This window comes from Rattus norvegicus, chromosome 2 (genome assembly GCF_021556685.1).
Source record: "Rattus norvegicus strain SHRSP/BbbUtx chromosome 2, alternate assembly SHRSP_T2T, whole genome shotgun sequence".
NCBI classification, from domain to species: Eukaryota; Metazoa; Chordata; class Mammalia; order Rodentia; family Muridae; genus Rattus; species Rattus norvegicus.
The window spans coordinates 138,855,631-138,880,876 of record NC_141535.1 but is presented as its reverse complement, the minus strand read 5'-3'; the positions used below and the strand labels follow the sequence as shown (position 1 = coordinate 138,880,876).

Genomic DNA, 25,246 nt, shown 5'->3' with positions numbered 1-25,246 from the left:
GCAATATATGTGGTCTAATTAAGAGACCTTGAAATGGGAATCTAGAGCTGCTCTGTCCAGTGTGCTCGCCATCAGCTCTGTGTGGGTACTGAGCCCTCTGCGTGGAGACAGAAGGGAGAGTGTCAGTGAATACCAAATGCTATAAAGATATTGATCCTGCTCCTACCCATCTCACATGCAGAGCAGCAGCCTGTCTCAACCCCTTTGGTAAACAGTACCCTCTCCGCATACATGCCTGGCACTCGGAAGCATAATATAAATTGACGATATGTTTGTGTTCTGTGCTGTCCCTTTAAGTGCCCTGTTAAAGGTGTTGTTTTCCTTTGTTCATTAACATCAAATGTCAATAAGAACATGCAAGGTCACTCATTGTGCCTAAGTTGATTATTTATACCCTCAGAGGCCCTCAGGTAAAGGTTAAAAGAAATCGAATGCTCTTAAAAGTGCCACCAGAAATAATTGGTTCCTTTGCAGTCTTCGGCTGAGGAAATAAATAGGCAGGTGACTAAGTGATTGAAGTAGGTTCCATGTGCCCTCAAGGGAGAGATTCTAAATAGTCAGGAAAAACAGCCTTAAATAAGAAAAAAAAAAATGTACAAGATGCAGGTAGGTCCTGTGTCCAGAAATCACCACATTGAAAGTTAAATGACAGCCCTTAGAAGGCTGAGGCGGGGGATTGCCATGAGTATTAAGCTACATAGTAAGTTCCCGAAAGTTAAACAATGAGAATCCTACAGGACGCCATATTCCAATGATCTAATAGAGAATAAGATAAAACTTCCCTCTGGAACAGGGTTCCAATAACATTTGCTGGAGAATATGTCAATACTGGCAAAAAACTAAGCTACGTTTTAAATTATAAATCCATGCCTAAAGCCTAACATCTAACTGATGGATTGCTAAAGTCATGGAATGAAATATGAATCTTAATCACCAGTGGCATATGGGCTGACCAAGTCATTCTCCCAGAGAGCCAGAGTATTAACCGCCCTTCAAAACTCATTGTTCAGTGGTAGTAATTATGGCTGCTCTTGGAGGGGAAAAAAGCATTCCGGTTACAAGGCCCAGATTCACCAGGCAAGGGGGAATTGTTTGCATCCCACAGGTGAAAAACCAGACAAGCTGCTTGTCTCGTGGGAGGTTCTTTCTCACTGTGTGTTCTTGTTACTGGCTTGGGTCCTCTGTGTGTGGTGCTTGAGGAGTTCACTCTTAACTCTGTGGTAGTATGACACATCACAGTGCAGTTCTCATGACCTGAGTACATGCCTAGTCGCCGTGTTGATTCTCTGTAGGAGATGAGTTTCAACAGCCTGATTGAAGAGTCAGCCAACCGTCTCCCCTTGCACAGAGAGGCCATGTGACGGTTGTACTGTTCCTTAGAAGAGGGTTTGGAGATTAAAATACAGCCATTTTTGTTAGGTGGTTTTAGAGCCGCTCTGCGATGTGTAGTAAAATGTAGGAGACGTGAACACAGGCTCGAGACTCCGATTTCCACTGGCTGCCCAGGTTCAGAGAATTCTGCTGAGAGGGCTGGACTGATGGAGAGATGGCTCCGTGGTTAAGGCTGCTCCTGCAGGGCTTAGCTCAGAGCACCCACAGGGTGGCTCACAACTGTGTGTAGCTCCAATTCCAAGATGCTTGAATGCCTTTTTCCACTTCTGTGGGCACCAGCCATATACCATGTGGTACACATTTGTACACACAGGCAAAACACGCATGCACTTAATATAAAAATGCATTTTCAGAACTTCTGGTGAATTTAACTAATTCCTTTGTGAGTTCACTTTTCTACTTCTTTGCTTTCTGTCTGTCATCCATTCACCCATCAAACCACTTTGCACACACACAAATGCAATTATGAGAATGAAAATATTCAAGTTTTTATTAGTAACCAAGACATTGTCTGAACTCCAGTAGATAGATACTTGATAGGGATTAATTTATCCCCCTGACTTCCCTTACCCCATCTGTTACTACCAGAAGAAAGAAAATACAAAATTCAAAAACAGTTCATGTAATTATTTTGAGACAGCGGAACTATACCGTGTCATTGTTAAATATGTTTGTTTTTACTTCTTTAATGTTCATGCTAACTTCCTCTCAATGATTTAAAAACTAGTTCACAGATGCATTTTTGCATAATAGTTCCAAACTAACGGTAACAACTCGAGGATCAATAAAGCGGAATGTAGCTGTCTGCCTGATATCCCATAATAGAAGGGAGTGAGGCTCCGAAAGATGTGCACCTGACAAGATTCATTTCTAGTGTTCCGAAGAGGCAGATTCAGCCAGTGCGTCAGTGTTTGCCCCTCCTGTGAGAGAACGGTGGCTCCTGGTGGCTCCCGGATACAAGACTCCTGTTGAAGTAAAGAAAGGTTCCTAAAACTAGTTAGGTTGCCGGCTGTCTGGATCTTGCCCGTTTAAAAATCCATATCGAATTATCCACTTTTAATTGGGTGAATTATGTGGTGTGAGACCCGTACCTTGATAAAACTGCTCCTAAGTAAAAAGGACTTACTTTGCTGCAAATAGTGGGCTGATGTGGTTAGCGCTGATGGGAATGGTTCGATTGTTTTAGGTCCTCAACCTCGTGCAGTCCTACGTGACCCTTCGAGTTCCTCTGTATGTTTCCTACGTGTTCCACTCCCCCGTGGGCGTGGGAGGCTGGCAGCATTTCGACTTGAAGTCCGAGCTCCGGCTCACATTCGTGTACGACACTGCCATCTTGTGGAACCATGGGATCGGCAGCCCCCCGGAAGCTGAACTGCAAGGTGGGTTGCTGTGACGCCCAAAGTGTCTTTCCTACCTGTGGTAATTACTCAGGAAGATAATTTTGTTTTTATTGCAGGTAAAAATTATGGAGGGGAGCTCCTTTCTATATCTTTATTTTTATATTCACTAATAATGTGACTTGTTTAAACCTTTGTCAAGGAAAGATCCTATCAACACTTCAAACTTTGCATGATGTTTGATTATGAAATTTAACGTCTTTGTTTCAACGTATTTTACTCTATCTATTGTGAGAAATTGTTTATATTTTACATAGTGCAATCCATAGAGTTTCCTGGTTTCTACTGGATAGGGGGATTCCAGTTGTGAAAACTGGGAATAAAATCAAGGGGGAAAGTTGCACATTTTGCTTCTGAAATGGATCACTTTCAAGTCCAATAATAAACCCTGGCCTGGGTTCCAGTTCTGACTCTACAACTAATTAACTGTAATCGTGTAACCTTAAACTTGAGGTTTGAATTTCTTCTGAGGGGCAGTCCAAGCTTCAATCGCCTTCTGATGAAAACTCCACCATCCCGTGATACGGTAGACAAATGTCTTAGCTCACTGGTGTGGAGCACTCCTAGGTGTAAGTCCTTCAGCAGCTGCAGATCTGTTGGTACCCAGGTGGGAATCGAGAAGTCCAGAAGTTATCTAGGCTTGTGGCTCGAATCCGTCCATCAGATTCAGAGGATGAAGCAGGAGGGTCGCTGTGGGTCTGAGGACAGCCTGGGCTGTGTAGTAAGACTGGCTTGACGACGACGACGATGATGATGGTGGTGGTGGTGGTGGCGATGATGATGATGATGATGGTAATGATATCAAAAGCAAGCAAAGCCCATGAGTATCCAACTGACCTATGGACAGAGTTCATGCTTTTTCCTCTCAGGCGCACATTACTCTGCTGAGTGTATTAGCATCTATGTCATAGCAACTTGACATTTTCCCAGCCAGGAACACAGGATCAATTGATCGCATACCTGAAGTATAATTCTACCATACAGGACAGATTACAACTCCCTTCGAACAATGAGGAAAGCGAACTGACCACTCTGGACAGCCAGTCCACATTGCTTCAAGGGATTTAACTCCACATTTCATCTTAGAAGATACACAGAAAATTAATATTTACTCCCTTTCTCTTTTAGGTGGAGAAGGGGGTTGGAAGACATTTCCAGGCTGACTGTGTAGCCTAGGCTAGCCTCAAATGCCCTCTCTCCTACCCAACTCTTCAGTGCTGTAGAATTATCTGGAATTTTGAGTCAATTTTTTTTCAGCTTGTTAATTCTGCAAAGGTGGTAGTTGAGAATCACCAGCATTTTCTTTAAGCCCATTCTGCAGTTGTTCTGGGGAGCTCAAAGGGGTTTTCACTTACATATGTCAAACTCTACAATTTCAGTAAAGCCATTGTCATTTCTCTCAATTACAGCTTTGTTTTATTTTTTTAAAAAATTCACTTTTTAAAAAAATGTATCATAGTATTTGTGTTATTTTATACTGACCTGACTCATATTACTTAATCCATTTTGCTCCTCATTTATCCTTATCAAAGAAAGAAGCCTGTACCTATTACTGTTACTATTACTATTTATTATTATTATTATTATTATTATTATTATTATTATTATTATTCAGAATTCATCTGATAATATCTGCCCATAGAACGTTTAAAGACTTTTTTGTTAAGAATCTGGGCATTAGGCCAAATACATGAGAAGAAAAACTACGGATGAGGGTCTCTGGCCCCTACATCTTTATCCTCCTGTTCTTCTCCCATAGGCTCTCTCTATCCAACCAGCATGCGCATTGGTGAGGAGGGACGCCTGGCTGTGAACTTCAAGACAGAAGCTCAGTTCCACGGCTTGTTTGTGCTGTCCCATCCTGGTAAGCCTCATCATTGGGCAGCCACCTCCCACATGACAGCACTTCCATTTTCATCTCCACACAGGTCTCAACAAGTTTCCCAGCTAGCCAAAAAGGTCTTCGTTCCACACGAGCTCCACATGTGTAATTATGTCCTGAATGCTTGGTCATTGCTTGCCTATCTCCTACCCTATGGGAAACCATCACTATACAATCATTCAGAGAAATGTACCATCCCTGGATACATGTAAAAGAAAACCAGACTGGGGGCATTGTAATAAGAACTTTCCTTCCTAAAAGGCATAGAAGAACAGTCCTTTCCTGTGCTCCAGGTCTATGACACAGAAACCTCATTTCAATTGATTCATTTGCCAGAGATTTTCTGCTCCATTTTTTCTAGGTCTGTGAGAAACTTTAATGGAGACAGAGAGGCAGTTTGCTTTCATATTCGAGCTTCAGCCTTGTTAACTGCTATTGGTAGAGATAGGATAAGCAGTAACAGCCTGTGCTTTGAATATTAATAAGATGCCTGTCAATAAACTCGTATTTGTTGGTGTTACCAAGGCTATTTCATTAGAAATAATTTATTCTTTTTCTTTTGACTTTCCACATTGCCCATTTGGTTTCTTGGCTTGTTGGGTAGCGAGGGGAAGAGTTCACTGTCTTCACAGCCGTCCTTTTCTGGGTGCAAGCTCTCAGAAAGGAGAAAGCAGAGCCAAATGTTTGAGAAGAAAAGAAGGCTCATTGTACTTTTTTTTAAAAAAGCAGATTAAGCTGTAAGAAACACAGAACCTAAAAGGATCACACAGCCGCATTAAAATGATGAGTTCTGGGGAGCAAGGATTTCCTGGACTTCCGAGTCTCCTCTAAGTGCCCAGGTCTCTAATGAACTGGATCTGTTTCTCACCCAGTTGCAGGCTATCTAATTAGAATTAGAGTTCATTTGTAAAGTGTCTTTCCTAGTGGAACATTTTAAATTCAGCCCGTGGCTTTGATGTGTATTCCAGCATTCACTCCACCCTGGCGACCCTGCGACAGACTCCCTGGATGAAGCCTCGAGCACCTACCTTTTGGCTAAATTACATAGATCAGAAAAGATAGCGAATTAGGAATCCAAAGTCACGCAGCCTATGCAGGTGTTCTTGGGAAAGTCCCATAGTGACTATTTGCCCAGATTTTTTTTCATCTTTGAAATAGGGATATATACACCACCCTTGAAGACTTGTAAGAAATTAATAAATACTAGGTGATCTGGTATTTTGAAAACTGTGCTGTTGTGGATTGTTTCAGTTTAAACTCCAGACCGTTGTGCCTTTTGGTATTCTTCCAGCTTCCTTCACCAGCTCATTGATTGTGTCAGCTGACCATCCGGGCCTCACATTTTCCCTCCGCCTTATACGGAGTGAACCAACCTACAATCAGCCAGTCCAGCAGTGGAGTTTCATCTCAGACTTTGCAGTAAGTGTGACCAAGGACTTTTTCTGCTGCCATCAGATAACAATACACATTTCAGAGTGAAAAAAAATGCCTTCTCTCTCCTCAAAGGTTCGTGACTACTCGGGCACCTACACAGTAAAGCTGGTGCCTTGCACCACCCCATCCAACCAGGAGTACCGTTTGCCGGTCACCTGCAACCCCAGAGAGCCTGTCACCTTTGACCTTGACATTCGATTCCAACAGGTACGCCTCACAGAGCAATCAGAATAGAATCCACTTTGTCAAAGCCGTCATTTTCTTTAGTCGATACATGGAGCTCAGCAGTTAAGAGCACTGGCTGCTCTTCAGAAGTCCTGAGCTCAACTCCTAGCAACCACTTGGTAGCTGACAAACCATCTGTAGTGGAATCTAATTCCCTCTTCTTCTGTGCACGAAAACAGAGCAATCCTATACACAAAATAAATAAATCTTTAAAAAACAATACATGCACCTTCAAAAGTAGATGTCCTTTAATTCTCGAGTACTGAGAGAAAAGGAGGTTGTCCAGGAAGGAACCAAGAGAGAGCAAAGGAAAAAGGGGTCCTCTTGTAACTGTTATTTCCAACATAAGACCGTAGCCTCAGTTCACGTATGAACCATTCAGCTGTTATCTGATCTCACTTTCACTCCTGTATAATTTGCTGGCTTAGAGATGGGACGATTTTCTGTAGAATTCTACACTTCTTCTTCTCCGTCCTTAACGAATATGAGAACTCACCTCTTAATACGTTTCTGGCCTTAGGGATTTGTGGAATTCGAATGCCAGTCTTGGTCCAAGAACTTAAACTGTTAGCCTCATGCCAGCCATAGTACTTAAAAATACTTTGCGTTGTGCCACAATCAACCCTAGATATGAGCACATGTGGCACTGGTTACTCCCACTCAAGAAGGAAAAATGATTTAACGTCACCAGTCGTTTCTCAAAAGCATAATCAGAATGATAGTCCCGTAAGTTACTTTAGGTGGACAGTGAAAATGCAAGGCAGGGTTCTGCATGGCAGTGTGAGGTGATGATGTACCTGTGATCAGTGTGTGTGTGTGTGTGTGTGTGTGTGTGTGTGTGTGTGCGCGCGCGCTTATATACCTCAGACCCACTGATAACATAAAAAACAAAAACAAACCAAAACAAACCAAAAACCCCATTTCCCCTTTGGTTTAGGTCAGCGACCCCGTGGCAGCTGAGTTCAGCCTGAACACCCACATGTATCTGCTGTCTAAGAAGAGTCTCTGGTTGTCTGATGGGTCCATGGGATTTGGGCAGGAGAGCGATGTTGCCTTTGCAGAAGGTAAGACTCATTAGATGAGAGAATGGTTCTGTGGTCCTGTGCATCTGTGATGTTCTGTGGTCCTGTGTGTCTGTGAGGCCCTGTGGTCCTGTGTGTCTGTGAGGCCCTGTGGTCCTGTGTGTCTGTGAGGCCCTGTGGTCCTGTGTGTCTGTGAGGCCCTGTGGTCCTGTGTGTCTGTGAGGCCCTGTGGTCCTGTGTGTCTGTGAGGCCCTGTGGTCCTGTGTGTCTGTGAGGCCCTATGGTCCTGTGTGTCTGTGAGGCCCTGTGGTCCTGTGTGTCTGTGAGGCCCTGTGGTCCTATGTGTCTGTGGTCCTGTGTGTCTGTGAGGCCCTGTGGTCCTGTGTGTCTGTGAGGCCCTGTGGTCCTGTGTGTCTGTGATGTTCTGTGGTCCTGTGCATCTGTGATGTTCCGTTGTCTTGTATGTCTAATGTCCTGTGGTCCTGTGTATGTGTGATGCTCTGTTGTCCTCTATGTTATGATGCTCTTCACCTCAGGAGAAGAATGTGCCTCCCTTGCTAGGTGCTGTATGCTTAGCTCCTAGCAAAATACACAGTGTACCAGAGGGCTGTAGTCCTAGCTGTGGAGAGATAAGGTGCAATGCCAGGGGCTTCCTTAAACCCACATTCGAAAGCAATGAACCCAATTAGGCATGTTATTGATACTTTCTTCTTTAGTGTTAGTTTGTATTCGCTAACATCTTACCAACTAACTCATCTAAACTGCAAATGGATGCTACTATATCAAATTATAAGTCAGACCTTGAAATTACTGCGGCCCCATAATGCTTTGGTTCTCTGTGCTTAGTCAACGGGGTACCCTTGTCTGAGTCCCTGGGGTTCAGCCGTATCCTGAGACAAACACAGACACCTTCAGTATTCAGTGACAGGTTAGGAAGCAAAAGAAATAATCTGTGTTGCTGTCGTTAATGGTTCATGGTGTCATCACCTTTAACAGAGTTACACTGCCGCCTCTGTTTTAGGGGACGTGATTTATGGTCGTGTCATGGTGGATCCTGTCCAGAACCTTGGTGACTCCTTTTACTGCAGCATTGAGAAGGTGTTCTTATGCACGGGGGATGATGGCTACGTGCCCAAGTACAGCCCGGCAAATGCAGAATATGGCTGCCTGGCTGATTCTCCTTCACTCTTACATAGATTCAAAATTGTGGTAAGTGTGTTGGTGCAAAGAGTGTCAAGGATAAGCCTTCTTATCTTATATTTTAAAACACTATCATTTTTACTTAAATTACATAGTGACATTTTATGATGATTTTTACTTGCCTAAGTAAAACTTTCAGTTCTTGCAAACTTGGCACTGTCTACAGACATAATCACCTTCCTTCTTGCTTCAAGGATAAGGCTCAGCCAGAGACACAAGCCACAAGCTTTGGAGATGTCCTGTTTAACGCCAAACTGGCGGTGGATGACCCTGAAGCAGCTCTCTTAGTGAATCAGCCTGGATCAGATGGTTTTAAAGTAGACTCAACGCCACTCTTTCAGGTAGGTCTAGACACGCAGTAGCTACATAACTATAGGTGAGTGCTTAACACTTCTGTCTCAGGCACATCACAGAAAAAAATGAAAATAAGAACAAGCATGCATGGGCTGGAGAGATGTCTCAGGGGTTAAGAGCACTGACTGCTCTTCCAGAGGTCCTGAGTTCAAATCCCAGCAACCACATGGTGGCTCGCAACCATCTGTAATGAGATCTGATGCCCTCTTCTGGTGTTTCTGAAGAGAGTGACACTGTATTTACATACATAAAATAAATAAATCTTTAAAAATGATAACAAAGAACAGGCACGCAGATAGTAAGTGGGAAGGATGGAACTTATTATTGTCTTATTAATGTATTAATGTAAGACTGTTTAGTGATGGCCGGAGAGATGGCTCAGTGGTTAAGAGCACTGGCTGGTCTTTCAGAAGACCTGGATTAAGTTCCTAACATGGCTCACAACCATCTATAACTCCAGCTCCAGATAATCCAATGCCCTCTTCTGTCCTCCTCTTGCATGTGACACATGCAGTCAAAATATGCCAATACATATAAAGTGAAAATTGAAAAAAAATCGTGTTTTGGTTTTTCAGGACAGGGTTTCTCTGTATAGCACTGGCTGTCCTGGAGCTCACACTGTAGACCAAGCTGGCCTCAAACTCACAGAGATCCGCCTGCCTTTGCCTCTCAAGTGCTAGAATTAAAGGTGTGGGCCACCCTTGCCTGGCAATTGTTTTCTAAAGAATATGTAAGAAAGATTCTTATTCAGCTTACAACAGACGTCTGACAGTTGGGCAGTTGACTTTTCTTATTCAAAGCTTCCTTCCTGCGTTTTTATGGTACATCTTTTTGGAGTAAGGTCTTACATGAATTGATAGACTCCGAAAAGTCATCATGAGCAGGAAATAAATCTCCATTCTTGAGGATTACATAGAGCAAGACCAAAAATCCTGACCCGGAAACAGAAGTTATAGAGACAGTAGAGACATGCAGGTGGTGATAGCACAGGGTGCAGGGTGGGAAAGTGAGTCAATTGTCTTGATACATTGGAGTGCAAGTGTATTCTTTAGGGTATTTATCAAGAATTACTCAAACAGGACTTTTTTAATAATTTTGTTTTCTTGGATGTTTTATGTATTTATATTTCAAATGTTATCCTCATTCCGCCCCCCTTCCATACCCTCTTCTTCTATGAGCATGCTCCCATTCCCACCCACCCACTCCAACCTCAACACTCTGGCATTCCCTACATTGGGGAAACAAGCTTTCACAGGACCAAGGGCTTTTCCTCTCATCGATGCTAGACAATGCCTTCCTTTGCCATGTATGTGGCTGGAGTCACGGATCCCTCCATGTGTACTCTTTGGTTGGTGGTTTAGTCCCTGGGAGCTCTGGTGGGGTCTGGTTGGTTGATATTGTTGTTCTTCCTATGCCCCTTCAGCTCCTTCTGTCTTTTCTCTAACTCCTCCATTGGGGTTTCCTTGTAGAGTCCAATGGTTAGCTGCAACCATCCTCATCTGTATCAGTAAGGATCTGTCAGAGCCTCTCAGGAGACACCCATAACGGCTCCTGTCTCAGGCACTTCTTGACATCAATAATAGTGACTGTGTTTGGTGGCTGCTTATGGGATGGATCCCCAGGTGGGGCACTCTCTGGATGATCTTTCCTTCAGTCTCTGCTCTACTCTTCAGGATTTATATGGAGGAAATGTATTCTTTTTAACTCAACTTCAGGAAAAACTGTGTATGCAGTTTTGTGTGTGGAGGTATGTGTGTGTGTGTGTGTGTGTGTGAGAGAGAGAGAGAGGGGGGGGGAGGGAGAAACACATGCCCATATTACAGGGTATGCACATGTACATAATATGTGCACATCAAGTGGAGGTCAGAGACACTGGGTTCTATTCTCAGGAACTGTCCACCTTATTTTTGAGACAAGCCCTTGACTGCCCTGGAGCTCATCAAGAAGGCATGGCTGTCTCGGGAGTAAGTGCCAAGAAGGGTCCAATAACTTAAGTGTTCCTAGTACTAGGACTATGAATGAGGGCCCCATGCCCAGCTTTTTTGCTTAGGTTCTGGGACTCAAACTCAGAACCTCATGTTTGCAAGGTAAACACTTTACCAACTGAGCTGTCTCCAAGGAAGGACCCTGAGGAAGCCTACTTCTTCCTCTGAATTCTTTCCGAAAAAATATTCTGTCATTTTTATTCTGAACTCTCAAAACATCTCACCATGTGTGTGTGTGTGTGTGTGTGTGTGTGTGTGTGTGTGTGTGTGTGTGTGTGTGTGTGCATGTGCCTTTTATCCCGGCACTCGGGAGGCAGAAGCTAGCAGATCTCCATGAGTTCCTGGTCAACCTGGTCTACACAGTGAACACTTCTAGTTCCCCTCAAGGCTGCATGAGACTCCGTCCCACAAAAGAAACAGACAAAAACCTGATTTCCCATTCCCTGTGGTTTTTCATGCAAATAGGCTAAGGCTGGGAAGGTTTGAGCTGTGGTTTTGCCTTTAGCACTGACTAAAAAAGACAGCAAAACATCCAACTGTGTGGTCCCATCAACTTACTCTTTAAATTGGAAAGACAGAGAGATCAAAACCGCTGTGACAGCAAACACAGTCCATGAATGCTTATATTTTCTGCTCCCTCAAGAGGGGTGCCCTCGGGCTGGAGAGATGGCTCAGCGGTTAAGAGCACTGACTGCTCTTCCAGAGGTCCTGAGTTCAAATCCCAGCAACCACATGGTGGTTCACAACCATCTATAGTGGGATCAGATGCCTTCTTCTGGTGTGTCTGAAGACAGCAACAGTGTACTTATATATAATAAATAAATAAATCTTAAAAAAAAAAGAGGGGTGCCCTCATGTACTCAGGTGATGTGAGGTGAAATCTTAATTGGTCAGATAAGGCTAGAGTCTGTGATTGGACAGTAGAAGGAAAAGGCGGAGCTAGAAGTTTCAGAGAAGGAAGAGAAGAAAGAAGTAGAAGATGAGATGAAAGACAGAGGGGGCCGAAGATGGAGAAAGAAGATGTTGAAGGTGGAGCAGCCCCACGTGGTCTGGAGGAGCTGCACGTAGCCAGGGACTTCATAGACAGAGTAGCGTAGGGTGTATCTGCCTAATCTAGGCCTGCAGCTTGTATTCCCATCAACTGGGTTATGTGTTCTTTGCACGCGCATTTTGGGGTTGGAGGTTTACTATTATAAATCTGGCTGGTAAGTCTCTAGTCTTTTCATTTCACGGAGCTAAGGGGAGCTGTGTGAGCGGTAGCTGGCAGTCTGCAGGCCAGCCACAGGGGAGGGATGGCCTGAGAAATGTGAGCGGCAGCTCCAGCCATTTCAGGTTAAACTGGTTTGGTTAGCTTAGCAAGCTAGCTGAGATAACCAGGGGCAAGACAGCCACACAGAGCTGGCCAAGGGGGTAGGCAAGACTGCAGATGCCAGCGAACAGCCAGTTTCGGCATGGGTTTTATTTAAAACTACACACAACATATGGTCACCTAAGAGTGGTACAGTGCACTGAGGGCATATGCCAATGATACAGCACTTGTCTAGCATAGAGATTGAGCCCCGAGACCGCAAAGTGAAACGGAGGAGGAGTTACACAGGGTGTTTTATGGAGTTGGCGCTATACGGACCGGTCACAGAAGAGTGTGGTGTGGATTGGTTCACAGACACAATGGTCATTTGCTGTGACCTCTGTCACTAATTTCTTCTGCAGATAATCCTGAGTTGGGTGCACACTGAATTTAACTCCCTAAATCTGGGGTTGTGTTTCCTAGGTTGCCTTGGGCCGAGAATGGTACATACACACAATCTATACGGTGAGGTCAAAGGGCACCTCCCATCGAGGCATCGGCAAGAGGAGCCTGGAGTACCAGTATCACTCTGTGGTGCAGCACGGACCGCCCCAGGCAACTACCAAGAGCTGGAAGAAGAGAGCAGTCAGGAGCACGCCCTCACTCGCAGGGGAAATCGGTGCCGAGAACAATCGAGGAACAAATATCCAACACATCTCCCTGGACCGCCGTGGCAAGAGGCAGGTCCCCCATGGAAGAATTCCTCCTGACGGCATCCTGCCCTGGGAGCTCAATAGTCCCAGCTCTGAAATGAGCCTTGTCACTGTCCTGGGAGGCATCTCGGTGGGTTTGCTTGCTGTCTGCTTGGCTGTGGCCGTGGCAGTCATGTGCAGGAACCGGAGTATCAAGGGCAAGGATGCTCCAAAGGGCTCTGGGAGCACTGAGCCCATGATGTCCCCGCAGAGCCACTACAATGACAGCTCAGAGGTGTGATGACCTTCTCTTCGAGTGCCTCAGAGGACGGGGCAGGAACCCCGACTGCTTGGGGGCAGCGGCAGAGAACCGAGAACTTTCTGTGACAAAGGTGCTAAGAGCCCCTGGCTGTGTTAAAAGATTTTGATTTGAACTCTGTTGCGTCCTACATTCATCAAAGGACAAATTCGGGCCACATCTTTCCTGCCACCCAAAAGGCATCCAGGATGCTTATTTAGAGTCTTGGTGGGCCGCCAGGGGAGGTGCTTCTTGTTTTAGGTATGGGGGGAGATGAAGCTACTCAGAGGTGCTCAAAGGTGTTCAAGGTCTCTCTGGGACGTCTGAGAGGAGCCGGCCATCACTCTGTTGTGTTAGTGTGAACTCCAAAGGTGCTGTTATCATTTGTTCAGTTTTTGTATTACTGAAAGCTTCGAATTGGTACTCCTGAAGCGAGAAAAACACACTGTAATGACAAGTTTTCTAATCCGTGAAGACAGCGTGAAGTCATGACCAGAGCTGGCTCACCTCTTACTGCTGGGAAAACACAGAGGGAATGACTAGGGAACAGGGAACCTTGTTTGGGTCTGAACTGCTTCTCATTTCCTTCAGACGTCCTTTGCCTCACTTGCTTATTTAACATGAACTTAAACCAAAGAATATATTAATTCTGGAGATGACTTTTGAGAGACTGGTGTCTTTGGTATGAATTAGCAGCCAGGCTTTCGTCAATTGGCCTCACTGGTACCCAGCCTTGGTGTGGAGCGAGGGAGTTGTAGACATGCCGATGAAGAGACGTCGTACAGTTACATTCGCCACAGGACGACGTTCTCAAGAACTGAGCCTAGATGTTTGCAGTATTGAACCCAGAAAGGATGAGAAACACCTTTACCAATAGTGAGGGTTGTGAGTGGTATTTATTAGCGTGCTTTGTACAAGCAGAACGTCCCTTAGGCCTGCTTTCTAGAACAGCTGGCAAGTGAGATTAGTCTTAGAGTAACGGCCACACAACAACATCCGGAGCTTATATCAGCCACAGGAAATCGCATTAGGTTAAAATCTGCTCTGAATCATGGGAGTCTCTGTACAGGTCCCTCCAGACATTGTCTTGGGAGAGGCCAGAGCTATCAATCATTCTCTTCGGTGATCCAGGAAGAGATCATCTCCGTCTGGCCTCCCCAGTGCAATGCCAGTCCTATCAGGTTCCCCTCTGGAACCTTATCTGTGGTTTGTCACTTTGACTGTTCACTGTGTAAAAGCTTCCCTTGCATTGCCTATCTCTAAAGAAGAGTGTCTTTTGCCCTACAGTAGAAATTCTGTTAAGAAGAGGAGCGCTTCAGCAGAGTAATGGTCATTTTCCCAAAACCCAGGAAATACATTTCACACCAAAATGAATGCCTTCACCTAACCCTGCAGTGCTGCATGGAGCCCCTCGCACTCCAGCCACACCCTGGCCAAGCTGGGCTTTCCTGGTAGAATGGAGATACTTGGAAGCACTCTTCATCTCAGGTCACGCCTGTCTATCAGTGGGTGCCTATGAGTACAAACCATCTCTCAGCTGAGAAAGGGAAGCCGCACTGGTCCTGAAGAAGTGTCTGATGCCTGCTTCCCTTCCCGTCCAGTGTCTTTCGAGAGATGAGATGGCTGTAGCATCCTTCCATTGGGAAGCTTAAGAGTCCTATCTACAGCACAAAGCTACCCCCTCCCACCCAGGACTCCCAGGGACAGAAAGCATTGTCAGCCCAGGGGTGCATTTATCAGATCGAGCGATTCATTATTATCCTTTCTTTGTTTTACCTCCAGCAGACGCTTAGCTCCATGTTTGGCTACCTCAGCGTTGGGGAATTACCACGATGCCAGCAGTATAGGGAACTTTCACCTCTGAACTTTCAGTTTATCTTCTGAGGACAGAGCAATTGTTCTTAACTGGCTTTCTGTTTCTAGTTGACAGCTTCCGAGCCTGACTACCTGTGGCCTTCAGGTTAGGAAGTGAATACAGTGAGGGATGGCACGACGTCATCGTGTGTTGTAGCCAGGCAGCTTCTATGCCAAATTTCACTCAGCTATAATTGATCTGTTGAGGCTATTGTCTGTAAGTTAGATAGTATAATATGTACAAAATATATGCCTATCCTCCCCAATAGGAAATATCAGTGTTCTTTCTCCCCACCTCTTCTCCCTCCTTTTCTTTTACTGGTATTTTTTTTCATAATTTTAAAGTCATCCATTTACTAAATATGTGGCTTAAAATACAGTAATTGTTTTAAAAGTCTTTTCAATAAGAAAAAAAGTTTTTTTTAATAAAGTAAGTCCTTGTTTTCAGTATTTTGGATTTTTTTTTTTAATCATCCGATATTTTGAGAACAAGTACACGAAGGGATCTCCCATTAAGAATAGGAAGTCAGTTAAAGTTCCCGATTTCCTTCAAACCTCCTGATACAGAACAGCACTCGGCTGATATTACATAGTAAAACCTAAAAGCAAAAATAAATGTTACTGTCAGTGGCTCTCCTAAACAAACAAGCAAGAAAACTTTAAAACACATGAGTAATGGGGCTGGAATGATGGCTATACCGGGAAATTTACGCAGTAACAATGTTCAGTACTGGGGGTGGCACCTACGACTCCCACATGTCCAGGAGCACCACCTCTGACCTATGGAACAACCCTTTCTTAACGTTTTGACTTGAGGCACTCTAAAAAGTTGCCCAGACTGGCTGTGAACTTACTCTTTCACTATGGCTGGCCTTGAACTTGCAGTCTTCCTGCCTCAGTCTCCCTGGTAGGGAGGGTCACAGGCCTGCACCAGCACTGCCCTGTTGATCATCCATTCTGACTGACGGTTAGACATCAGACCACTCACCCTGCCCTCGGGCAGCTGTAATCACATAAGGCTCTGTCTTTGGAGGGAGGTGAACAGAGTCTCTTCTTGAAAGCAAACAGGGGTGTGTGTGTGTCCGTGTCCCGTGGTGAAACTTCTTAGAACATCAGCATTAGACTCCATTCTGTTTAACCTCAACGATAATAGCAAACCCCATTTAAGCAAAGACCAGGACGGAGACTGCTGCCCTCCACCCTCAGCCTGGCATTTCTAAGGACTCTGTACCCTCAGAATCAAGGAAGCTCCTATGAGCAGCAAAAGGCTCTGTCAAGCCACCCTACCTTAAATCCTTCCCCACCACAGCAGTTTCGAAGTTGACATCTAAACACACACAGAGCCAGGTGTGGTGGCTCACACCCTCAGTGTCAGATTCAGGAGCCAGAGGCGAATGGATCCTCACAAGGTTAAGGCCAGCCAATTCTCCATAGTGAGTTCTAGGACAGCCAGGGCTGTGTGGACAGATGCTGCCTCAAAAATAAAATTAAAAAAAATTTAATATAAAAATGGCTGGGTGTGGTGGTGCATGCCCTTAATCTTAATGCCAGGACTGGGGAGGCAGAGGTAGGTGGGTCTGCACAGTGCATCCCAGCTCAGCCAGAGCAATATAGAATAGCTCTGTCTCAAAACCAAATCAAACAGCCTTTTCTTACATGTCAGTGCTGGGAATCCAATTATTTCTGGGAGGAAGATCATAGAAGTGGCAATCTGTGAATTAAATACAGAGTCATAGTTTGCATTTTTTAAACTTTTTATTTGTTTATGAATTTCACAACATGTGCCCCGGTCTCCCCCTCATCTCATACCCATCCTCCATTCTTGCAACCTCTCCCCCAACAAAGGAAAACATCTCCTGTGGAAGCTGTAGTATGTAGTATGTCACAGTGTGCTTCGTGGTGTACCCTTCTGTTTACATTTCTTTGCTCGCACATGGTCATTGCAAGGAGTCATTTGGCTGGCATGAGGCCTCTGGCTTCTGCTACACTAATACCAGAACCTCCCTGGGTCTCCTCTTGCATATCCTGTTGTTGCCCTGTGTCATGGAGATCCTGTACTTTTGGATCTGTAGGGCCAGACCCTTCATGTGTTCCAACAGTTCATCTATGGGGTAGATGTTGGGGTGGACCAATTCATGCCCTGGATCTGGACCTGAGAGGCATTTGAGCTGGTCAGCCCACCAGCTCTCCTACTCTCACACCCTCAGGGCCAACTCACCTGCAACCCCCACATCCAGGGCCAGCTCTAGTGTGCTGCCCAGAAGAGGTGCAAAGCCTGCTCTCCCCAGTGCTATAGCAGGTGAGTTGATAGCTCTCCTACTATCATGACCCCAGGGCCAGCTCTACCACCCTCCTCTCTGCCACCTACTGACATACTTGTGACACAGAAGCCACACCCACAGTGCTAGGAACAACCATAGTTTGACTTTAGAGAGCTGGAAAGTATGTTTTGAAAAATACGTATTTTGGGGCTTAAGAGATGACTCAGCAGTTACGAGCACTGACTGCTCTTCCAGAGGTCCTGAGTTCAAATCCCAGCAACCACATGGTGGCTCACAACCATCTGTAATGAGATCTGATGCCCTCTTCTGGTGTGTCTGAAGATAGTGACAGTGTACTCATATACATGAAATAAATAAATAAACTTTTTAAAAAAAGAAAAGAAAATATGTATTTAATGTTGATATGGAAACCAGTTCAGTCACTTGATAGGGGGAAAAGGAGAGAGAATATTTGTCATGCTGCAAATGCTTTACAAATTGGAAATCCTTATTACTGTATGACCTTGAATACAGCCACATGAGAATCTTTCTGCAGTCCTTCCTCTTTCTAATCATGACAGCATCCAAGAGAAAAAGAGTGCAAGAGTTTTCACCAAGTTACTAGGAATGAATGGGACACGAATGCCTACTTGCTTACCAGCACTCCCCTGTGTATAACTCGGAAGAAAACTGCTGCTGTTGCAAAACTCACATAGGCAGGCACACATATGAAAAGGAATCTCAACTCTGGATAGAGAATGTGTTACATGCATAGATCACATGGAAATAGCATGGGTGATTTTCAAGATGAGCACAAAGGTCATTTATGAAAACTCATTGTTGGGTCTCTGGTATTTGGTAAAGGTCAGTATATTTTCTTGAGTCATTTTCCTAGAATTGATCCTAAGACTGCACAGTAATGACAGACATTTCAGGACAGGGGCATCAGTTCATGGCCACCCAACCGTGTCACCCCTTTCCTATCAAGGGAGGAGGTTTTCGGGGTTGAGTGGCTACTTCCACTTTGATAAGTCATCTAAAGTAGGGCATGTTTTCTTCCCCTTTTCCACCAAAAGATCACACAGGAGTCAGAGAGCAAGAGAACCTATCCCCTAACAAAAGTGGGTGAAATGATGCGCACTCTCGAATCCCTGCTGCTGAAGAGCTGGGCTCTCTCCGGGTTTCCTGTCGTGGAGTGCAGTCAATTTCTTTTCATTTATGTGTTTGCCCGGGGTTTTGCTTTGTTAAACACCAACAAGAAACTATCCCAGCACTGACATACCTCTCCTTCCCCTCCTCACCTCCCCTGACCCCTCTCTCCCTGCCTCCCCTGTTCCTCTTTATCACCACAGTGGACTGGATGCTTCCAGCATCACCCTTCATTTCCTTGTGAAACCTTGACCATTTCAGCAGGTAGTGAGCCCTCTCATCCATCTTGATGCCTCCCTGTGAGAATGCTGGAACCTTCCTGGATGTGGCATTAAAGGTTATCATGAAAGGAAAAACAAAAAACTCCTGCCAAAGAAAAGGATCTTACTCAATGAATAGGAGGGCCGTGTGCCCCTCCCTTTATTGTCTCAGGATAAGCTAAACTCTGTCAATGCAGTATTTAAAAGGCCCTAAGGCCTTCACTAAGAATAAAAGCCAAAGACCACATTTTTAAAATACATTAGAATAATAGAATCTTTTGCAATGAGGTCAGCAGCCAAGAGAATGCTAGAATATCAACAGCACTGAGTTTGTAGAGTTCAAAACATCACATGCCCAGTGCTTGTCTGCTTTTAGCCAGATGGTGCCTGCTCTGACTGTGTGACTGCTTCAACAGCCCAAGTTCTACAGGGATTTATTTTCTCCATGCTCCACACTCCCCACAGTGTCAGTACTGTGCCTTAAGAGAGAGAGAACCAGAACTAGATAGATAGATAAGTAGATAGATAGATAGATAGATAGATAGATAGATAGATAGATAGATAGATAGACAGACAGATAAGAGGGAGGGAGGGAGAGGGAGGAGAGAGAGTAAATTTTCAACTAACTAAAATAGCATATAATAAAAATGACTTACAACATACAAAGTTGATCTTGGATTTGGATAAAAGACAAGCCGTGTAAGGAAGATCACATTACCACAAATAGTGCAGAGCAGTCCTTCCCTGTGATTGGAGTTTAAGTTTCTGACAGGGTGGTTTTTTTTAAGCCCATTGTTGTATTAAATAAAAACAACAACAACTTTATCCTGGACAAGGAATGCGGATTTTATGATTGTATTAAGGAGATGCCTTTCAATACACTAGCACACACATATTTATCCAGTGCTGAGTGGCACATCTGTTTCATGGAATTATCTGCAGAACTTCACAGCCTTTCCTGCTCCTGTGGGATGCTTCAGAGGCTAACGGGGCCTCATTGCTTTGTGTGTTTGCTAAGATACTGCATAATTTGCTGGATATTAAAGATTAATTCTTAGACATATAATTACACAAGTAGTTTGGCATCATTCATTCCTAAATCCATTTGTGATATAACCACACACGTTTTCCATTGAATTATATCATTGTTTGATATAAATAAAAGTCCTAATAAATATGTGTGTTCAGATATGTGTGTACCAGTTTATTACACTGTGTTTGTGGTTTTCGTTTGTACTAAAGTGATAATCTCCTGATGGAGGCTTTAAGGATAGCGCTCTGGTTCTGCAGCCGAGCTCCCACATGCCCCTTGGTGGGTAAATCAGGTCCACTGTCTTTCTGATACAGATAGGAAACATGTTTCATGTCTCAGGAGGATATACTCCCAGTCCTGGTGCTTGTCCACCAGCTGTAAATGAGAAGCTATGGCAGAAAGTCTATTCTGGCAACATACATTTCAACGAAACAAGTTTGCACTCACTGCTCCTTTGTTGCTAGGAGCAGGTTTAGACCCAGTTATGATTAGGAAATCTGATGAGGATGAATCCACCCTGCTGGTCTTTACTACTAAGGTAGACTGGTCATCCTTATCCAGACTTCACATAAATCAGTGATAATTCTGCTAGGGCAGATAAAGCTCTTAGCCAAGAGAAGAGAATTTCTGGTCTGAGCTTAACGTTCCAGTTGTGTAGGGCCAATCTCTTGGCTAAGGGACTGATTACCCAGGGAAGGTAAGTTCACCATGAGCATTGCTCAAGAGATGTGTGAAAAGTCCTTTAATCTGACACTAGTTTTCCTTCCCAGAACCCACTTCCCCAAGGCCTCCCAGTGCAGATGCTTATGGGTCACATAAGTAAGAGTCATTGGTTGGCCCACATTTTTTAAAATTGTTTTTCTTTTATTAGATTTTTTTATTTACATTTCAAATGTTATCCCCTTTCCTGGTTTCCCCTCCAGAAACCCCCTATCCCACACCAGCGCCAGCACCAGCACCTCCTTCCACCCTCCACCCTCCATTCCCTGCTTCTATGAAGGTGCTCCCCTACCCACCCACTCCCTCCCGTCTCCTCACCCTGGCTTTCCCCCTATACTGGGGCATCCAGTCTTGACAGGAGCAAGTGCCTCTCCTCCCATTGATGCCCAGCAAGGTCATCCTCTGCTACATATGCAGATGGAGCCATAGGTCCATCCCTGTGTTCTCTTGGGATGGTAGTCTAGTCCCTAGGAGCTCTGATGGGTCTTGTTGGTTGATATTGTTGTTCTTCATATGGGGTTGCAGACCCCTTCAGCTCCTTCAGGCCATTCTCTAACTTCTCCATTGGTTCTGCCCACTTTTTAAGGTATTTAGGAAAACGCAACTTATTTCTCCTTCTGTTTCTTTTCTAAGCATGTCTTCCTCTCTTTAGCTTTCCGCCAACATTTCTGGCTTCCTTACTTTCTAGAGCCGCCCTCTCTACCAGGTGAGCACCTTCCTGCTCTTTGTCTAACTCCCATGACAACTTAGATAGCAAGGGTTTCTCCATTCCCCTTCTCTGAAGTTTACAGTTTGCCTGCTCTGGGGTTTTTCTTGCAAACTCTAGTAAAATTATCCTCCACTTTAAATTTATTTTATTAATAAGACCAAGAATCCCCAAAGGGGACCACAATTTACTTGGTATCAATTGGCTTAGGTTCTTTTTTATACCATGACGTCACCACTACTTAATAATAAAAAGAATCACAAACATATTCTTCTTCAGATACCATAGCGCAATCCCAAGAAGAGGGAGCAACATGAGAAAGAGGGCGAAATAGAAGAAAAAGAATTTACTGCTTTGTCCAAAGACGTTCAACATTGGAAAGATGACAGACAAAAATGACCGTGTGGCATCAGAAAGGATATAGTCTGCAACGGAAACGCTCAGGTCGATCAGGGCTTCCAGAAAGAAAGAATAGCAACCGGTCTTTGCAGTGGGAAATTTCCACATTGCTAAAGGGAACGCCTGGCCTTCAGGAAGTAATGGGGTGAGGACCAGAGAGAGGCATGAACCCAGAACCACCAAGCATACACACAGTGGGAAATGTGATCCTCCTGCCATGAACTTAACAGTCACTCCAAAGACTGCCACGTTTAGGAAAAAACCCAAGCCAAGACAAGACACACCTGACAAGAGAAGAAACGGAATGGGGGCAGGAGGGTGAAATGCGCATGTGCCGGCCCTGCCTCCCTTCAACTAAGTCATACTGTCCCATCAGAAGCTTGCCGGTAGTCTTTGAAGATATTTCCCGCTTCTGACAACTCAAAGTGTATTTCAGCATAAGGTGACACTCACAACGTAAACATGGCAAGCTGCAAAGGAGAAACAGACAAACAAAACAAAACTTTTAAACAGTGGAAGATTAAACAGGAAGTTGAGGGGGACAGAGGCGTATCCAGGGTCATTACCCCGGAAGGAATAATTTAAGAGAGCATGTACAAAAAGAAGAGGTTAAACTATTTGCCCAGCCTTTCCTTAGACCTTAGGATGGGTTATAGCTGAACCCAATTAAGGTTACTGGCCTTGCTACCCATCCCAGTGTACTGGATTCCCAAATGAAAGACACACACACGCACACACGCACGCACGCACGCACGCACGCACGCGCACACACACACACAGCCTTTATCTTTTGGGCCACTTCCTAACCTCCACGTGGCTGATGTACACTCCTCCCATATTCCAGAGTTATTACTTACTAAAACCTATATATTCCATTTCTGCTGCCCCAGACCCAGAGCCGCAGCCCCCTCAGCTGCATTCCTCAGCGCCTATGATGACTATCTCTCTGTGTTCTGCATTTCTGCGACCTGGTGCCTCTCTTCCTTCCCTGGCATGGTGGCTATCTTTCTTCCTGCCCCTTCCTCAGTCCCTTGCCTAGGAATCCTAAAGTCGGGCCTCCGTCTCCCTGCCCAGCCATTGGCTGCCCGCAACTTTATTTACCAATCAAAACCAACTGGAGGCAGGATCCCTCAGCATCCAACATGTGGACATTTGAATTTGCGTGCTATTTGAGGGGCAAAATTAACATAATACAAACAGCATTAGACCAAATCCGCAACAATGGGTGATCTTCACCTTCGACTTCACTGGACTTAAAAACACCTAGAGCACATGCCACACTGCTGAATACGTCAATGAGGGTTTTTCCTAGAGAACAGATTTTCTCTGAGAACAGGAGAGCCACCCCAAATGTGGGAAGAATTACTCCATTAGCTAGGGGTTCATCCCTCTGCTTCCCAGATGCAGGCTTTTGTTCCCATAGCCTGACTTTTTTTTTTAATTTTTAAAAAAATTGGCTATTTTATTTATTTACACTTCAAATGGTATCCCCTTTCCCAGTTTCCCCTCTGCAAACCCCCTAGCCCATCCCCCTCACCCTGCTTCTATGAGGGTGCTCCCCCACTTGGCCACCTACCCACTCCCTCCTGCCTCACCACCCTAGCATTCCCCTACACTGGAGTATCAAGCCTTCACAGGACCAAGGGCTTCCCCTCCCATTGATGCCAGATAAGGCCCCTTCAGCCACTTCAGTCCTTCCTCTAACTCCTCCATTGGGGTCCCTGTCATCAGTCCTATATTTGGCTTCCAGCATCTGCATCTGTATTGGTCAGGACCTCGAAGAGCCTCTCAGGAGACAGCTGTATCAGGCTCCTCTCGGCAAGCACTTCTTGGCATCAGCAATAGTGTCTGGGTTTGGTGTCTGCATATGTGATGGATCTTCAGATGTGGCAGTCTCTGGATGGCCTTTCCTTCAGTCTCTGTTCCACTCTTGGTCCCTGTATCTCCTTTAGACAGGAGCAATTCTAGGTTAGAATTTTGGAGATGGGTGGGTGGGCCCAGAGCTTAGAATACCCACAATACAACTGATAAACAACATGAAGCTCAAGAGGAAGGAAGACCAAAGAGTAGATGCTTCAGTCCTACTTAGAAGGGGGAACAAAAAGATCAAGGGAATAGAGGGTGGGAGGGACTTTGGGAGGAAGGGGTGGGAGGAAGAGGGGCAGAATCAGGTGTGGGAGGAGATGGGGGAGATGTACAGAGGGTGGGGACAATGAACAGAGGTATGTAGCAGTGGGGGGGATGGGGAACTGGGTCCAAGACACCAGGAAAGCTAAAGGCTCCCAGGACCCCATGGGGATGATATTGACTGAAATACCTCACAAAGGGGAGGGAGAACCTGTTGAGACCATATTCAGGGCCCCACTGCCTGACTTTAAGCAGTCAAATCTAAACCCCTTCTTTCTTCCTTATGATCTGGTTGTCAGGTATTTGGAAATAGCCAGGAGAAATCTAACAACTACAGGATGAAAACTGTTGCACAATTTGTCTGCCAACTGTTTCTCTGTCCCCCTGCAGACACAGCTGTCTTAATGGTTGTGCCTACCCATGGGCCCCTTGCCCTGGCTTTGGGGCTATGCTGGGCAGCAAGGGTTAAGCCAAGGTGAGTCAGCAGGGAGCTGGGGGCGGGGCAGCGCGAGGCAGGGGGATGCAAGCCAAACTCACAGAAGTTGAGCTCACATTTCACCACACAGGGTTTTCTTGTGTGAGCGTACAGCTTGCTACCCGAGAGTCAGAAAGACTCAAATTTCACACAACATTGGCTTTTTGTGGATCTTGTGTACTTGTTTGTTTCTTACCTTGTAACCCTAATGGGGGTGGCTCTTGGCTATTCCCCTAGAGTGAGAAATGCACATCCACTCTCTCATCTTGCTTGTGTTTGTGTGCACCCCCACTCCCATACTGACCACTAAGCCTACACACAGTGTATGTGGCCACTCCCATACTGGCCACATACATGCTAGGCAAGTGCTCTAGCACCAAGATTATTTTCTCAACAACACAGTCTTACTCCTGATGCATCTGTGTGCCTCTGCTCAATTCTTTGGGGACCTAGAACCTAGCACCCCAATATCATATGATAGTTGGTAAGACAATTGAATCACATGATGCAAAGAATACTGAATACCCTCTTGAATACTGATGCAAAGAAGTCCTGCTTCACAGCTAAGAGAGGTTAGTTACAGTTTCCGTCCTTGGCAGTCTACACTCCAAGATTTTTCTTCAGACTCTTTTTTGGTTTTGTTTTTTTTTTTTTGTTTTGTTTTGTTTTGTTTTGTTTTTCTGTTTTCTTTTTTTCGGAGCTGGGGACCAAACCCAGGGCCTTCCGCTTGCTAGGCAAGCACTCTACCACTGAGCTAAATCCCCAACCCTTCAGACTCTTTATAGTCAAGTGCACCTAATTCTCTTCAGGGGGTCTTCGTTTAGTCAGCCTTTAGTAAAAGCAAAAGTTATACAATGTATAAAGAAATAATCACCATTAATTTTATGAGGCAGAGACACTTGAAGCTGCAGGAAGTTGTCTTGTCTTGGTTTGTTTTAAGACAGGATCTCACTATGTAGCTCTGGTTGCCCTGGAACTTTCAACTCACAGAGATCCTCCTGACTCTGCCTCTGGGGTGCTGGGATTAAAGACCTCGTCCATGTAGCCAGCTCCAAGCCAGCCAGAGTGACAAAGTAAGCGCCAAAACCAAATA

The 25,246-nt window shown here is 45.0% G+C and overlaps 1 protein-coding gene and 1 pseudogene across 1 annotated transcript in view; one reads left to right on the top strand and one right to left on the bottom strand.

Annotated features, from left to right (window-relative positions):
• The window catches only part of Frem2 (FRAS1 related extracellular matrix 2), a 137,969-nt gene extending 124,712 nt beyond the window's left edge, over nucleotides 1-13,257 (top strand). Inside the window, 8 exon segments of the mRNA NM_001245978.1 lie at nucleotides 2,579-2,771; nucleotides 4,549-4,653; nucleotides 5,963-6,090; nucleotides 6,178-6,312; nucleotides 7,268-7,394; nucleotides 8,374-8,561; nucleotides 8,747-8,893; nucleotides 12,663-13,257. Coding sequence (NP_001232907.1) covers nucleotides 2,579-2,771; nucleotides 4,549-4,653; nucleotides 5,963-6,090; nucleotides 6,178-6,312; nucleotides 7,268-7,394; nucleotides 8,374-8,561; nucleotides 8,747-8,893; nucleotides 12,663-13,172 — 1,533 coding nt within the window. The 3' untranslated portion in view covers nucleotides 13,173-13,257.
• A 4,064-nt stretch (nucleotides 13,258-17,321) lies between these two features.
• On the bottom strand, nucleotides 17,322-17,438 carry LOC120101356 (small nucleolar RNA SNORA17; annotated as a pseudogene).
• Nucleotides 17,439-25,246: the final 7,808 nt, after the last annotated feature.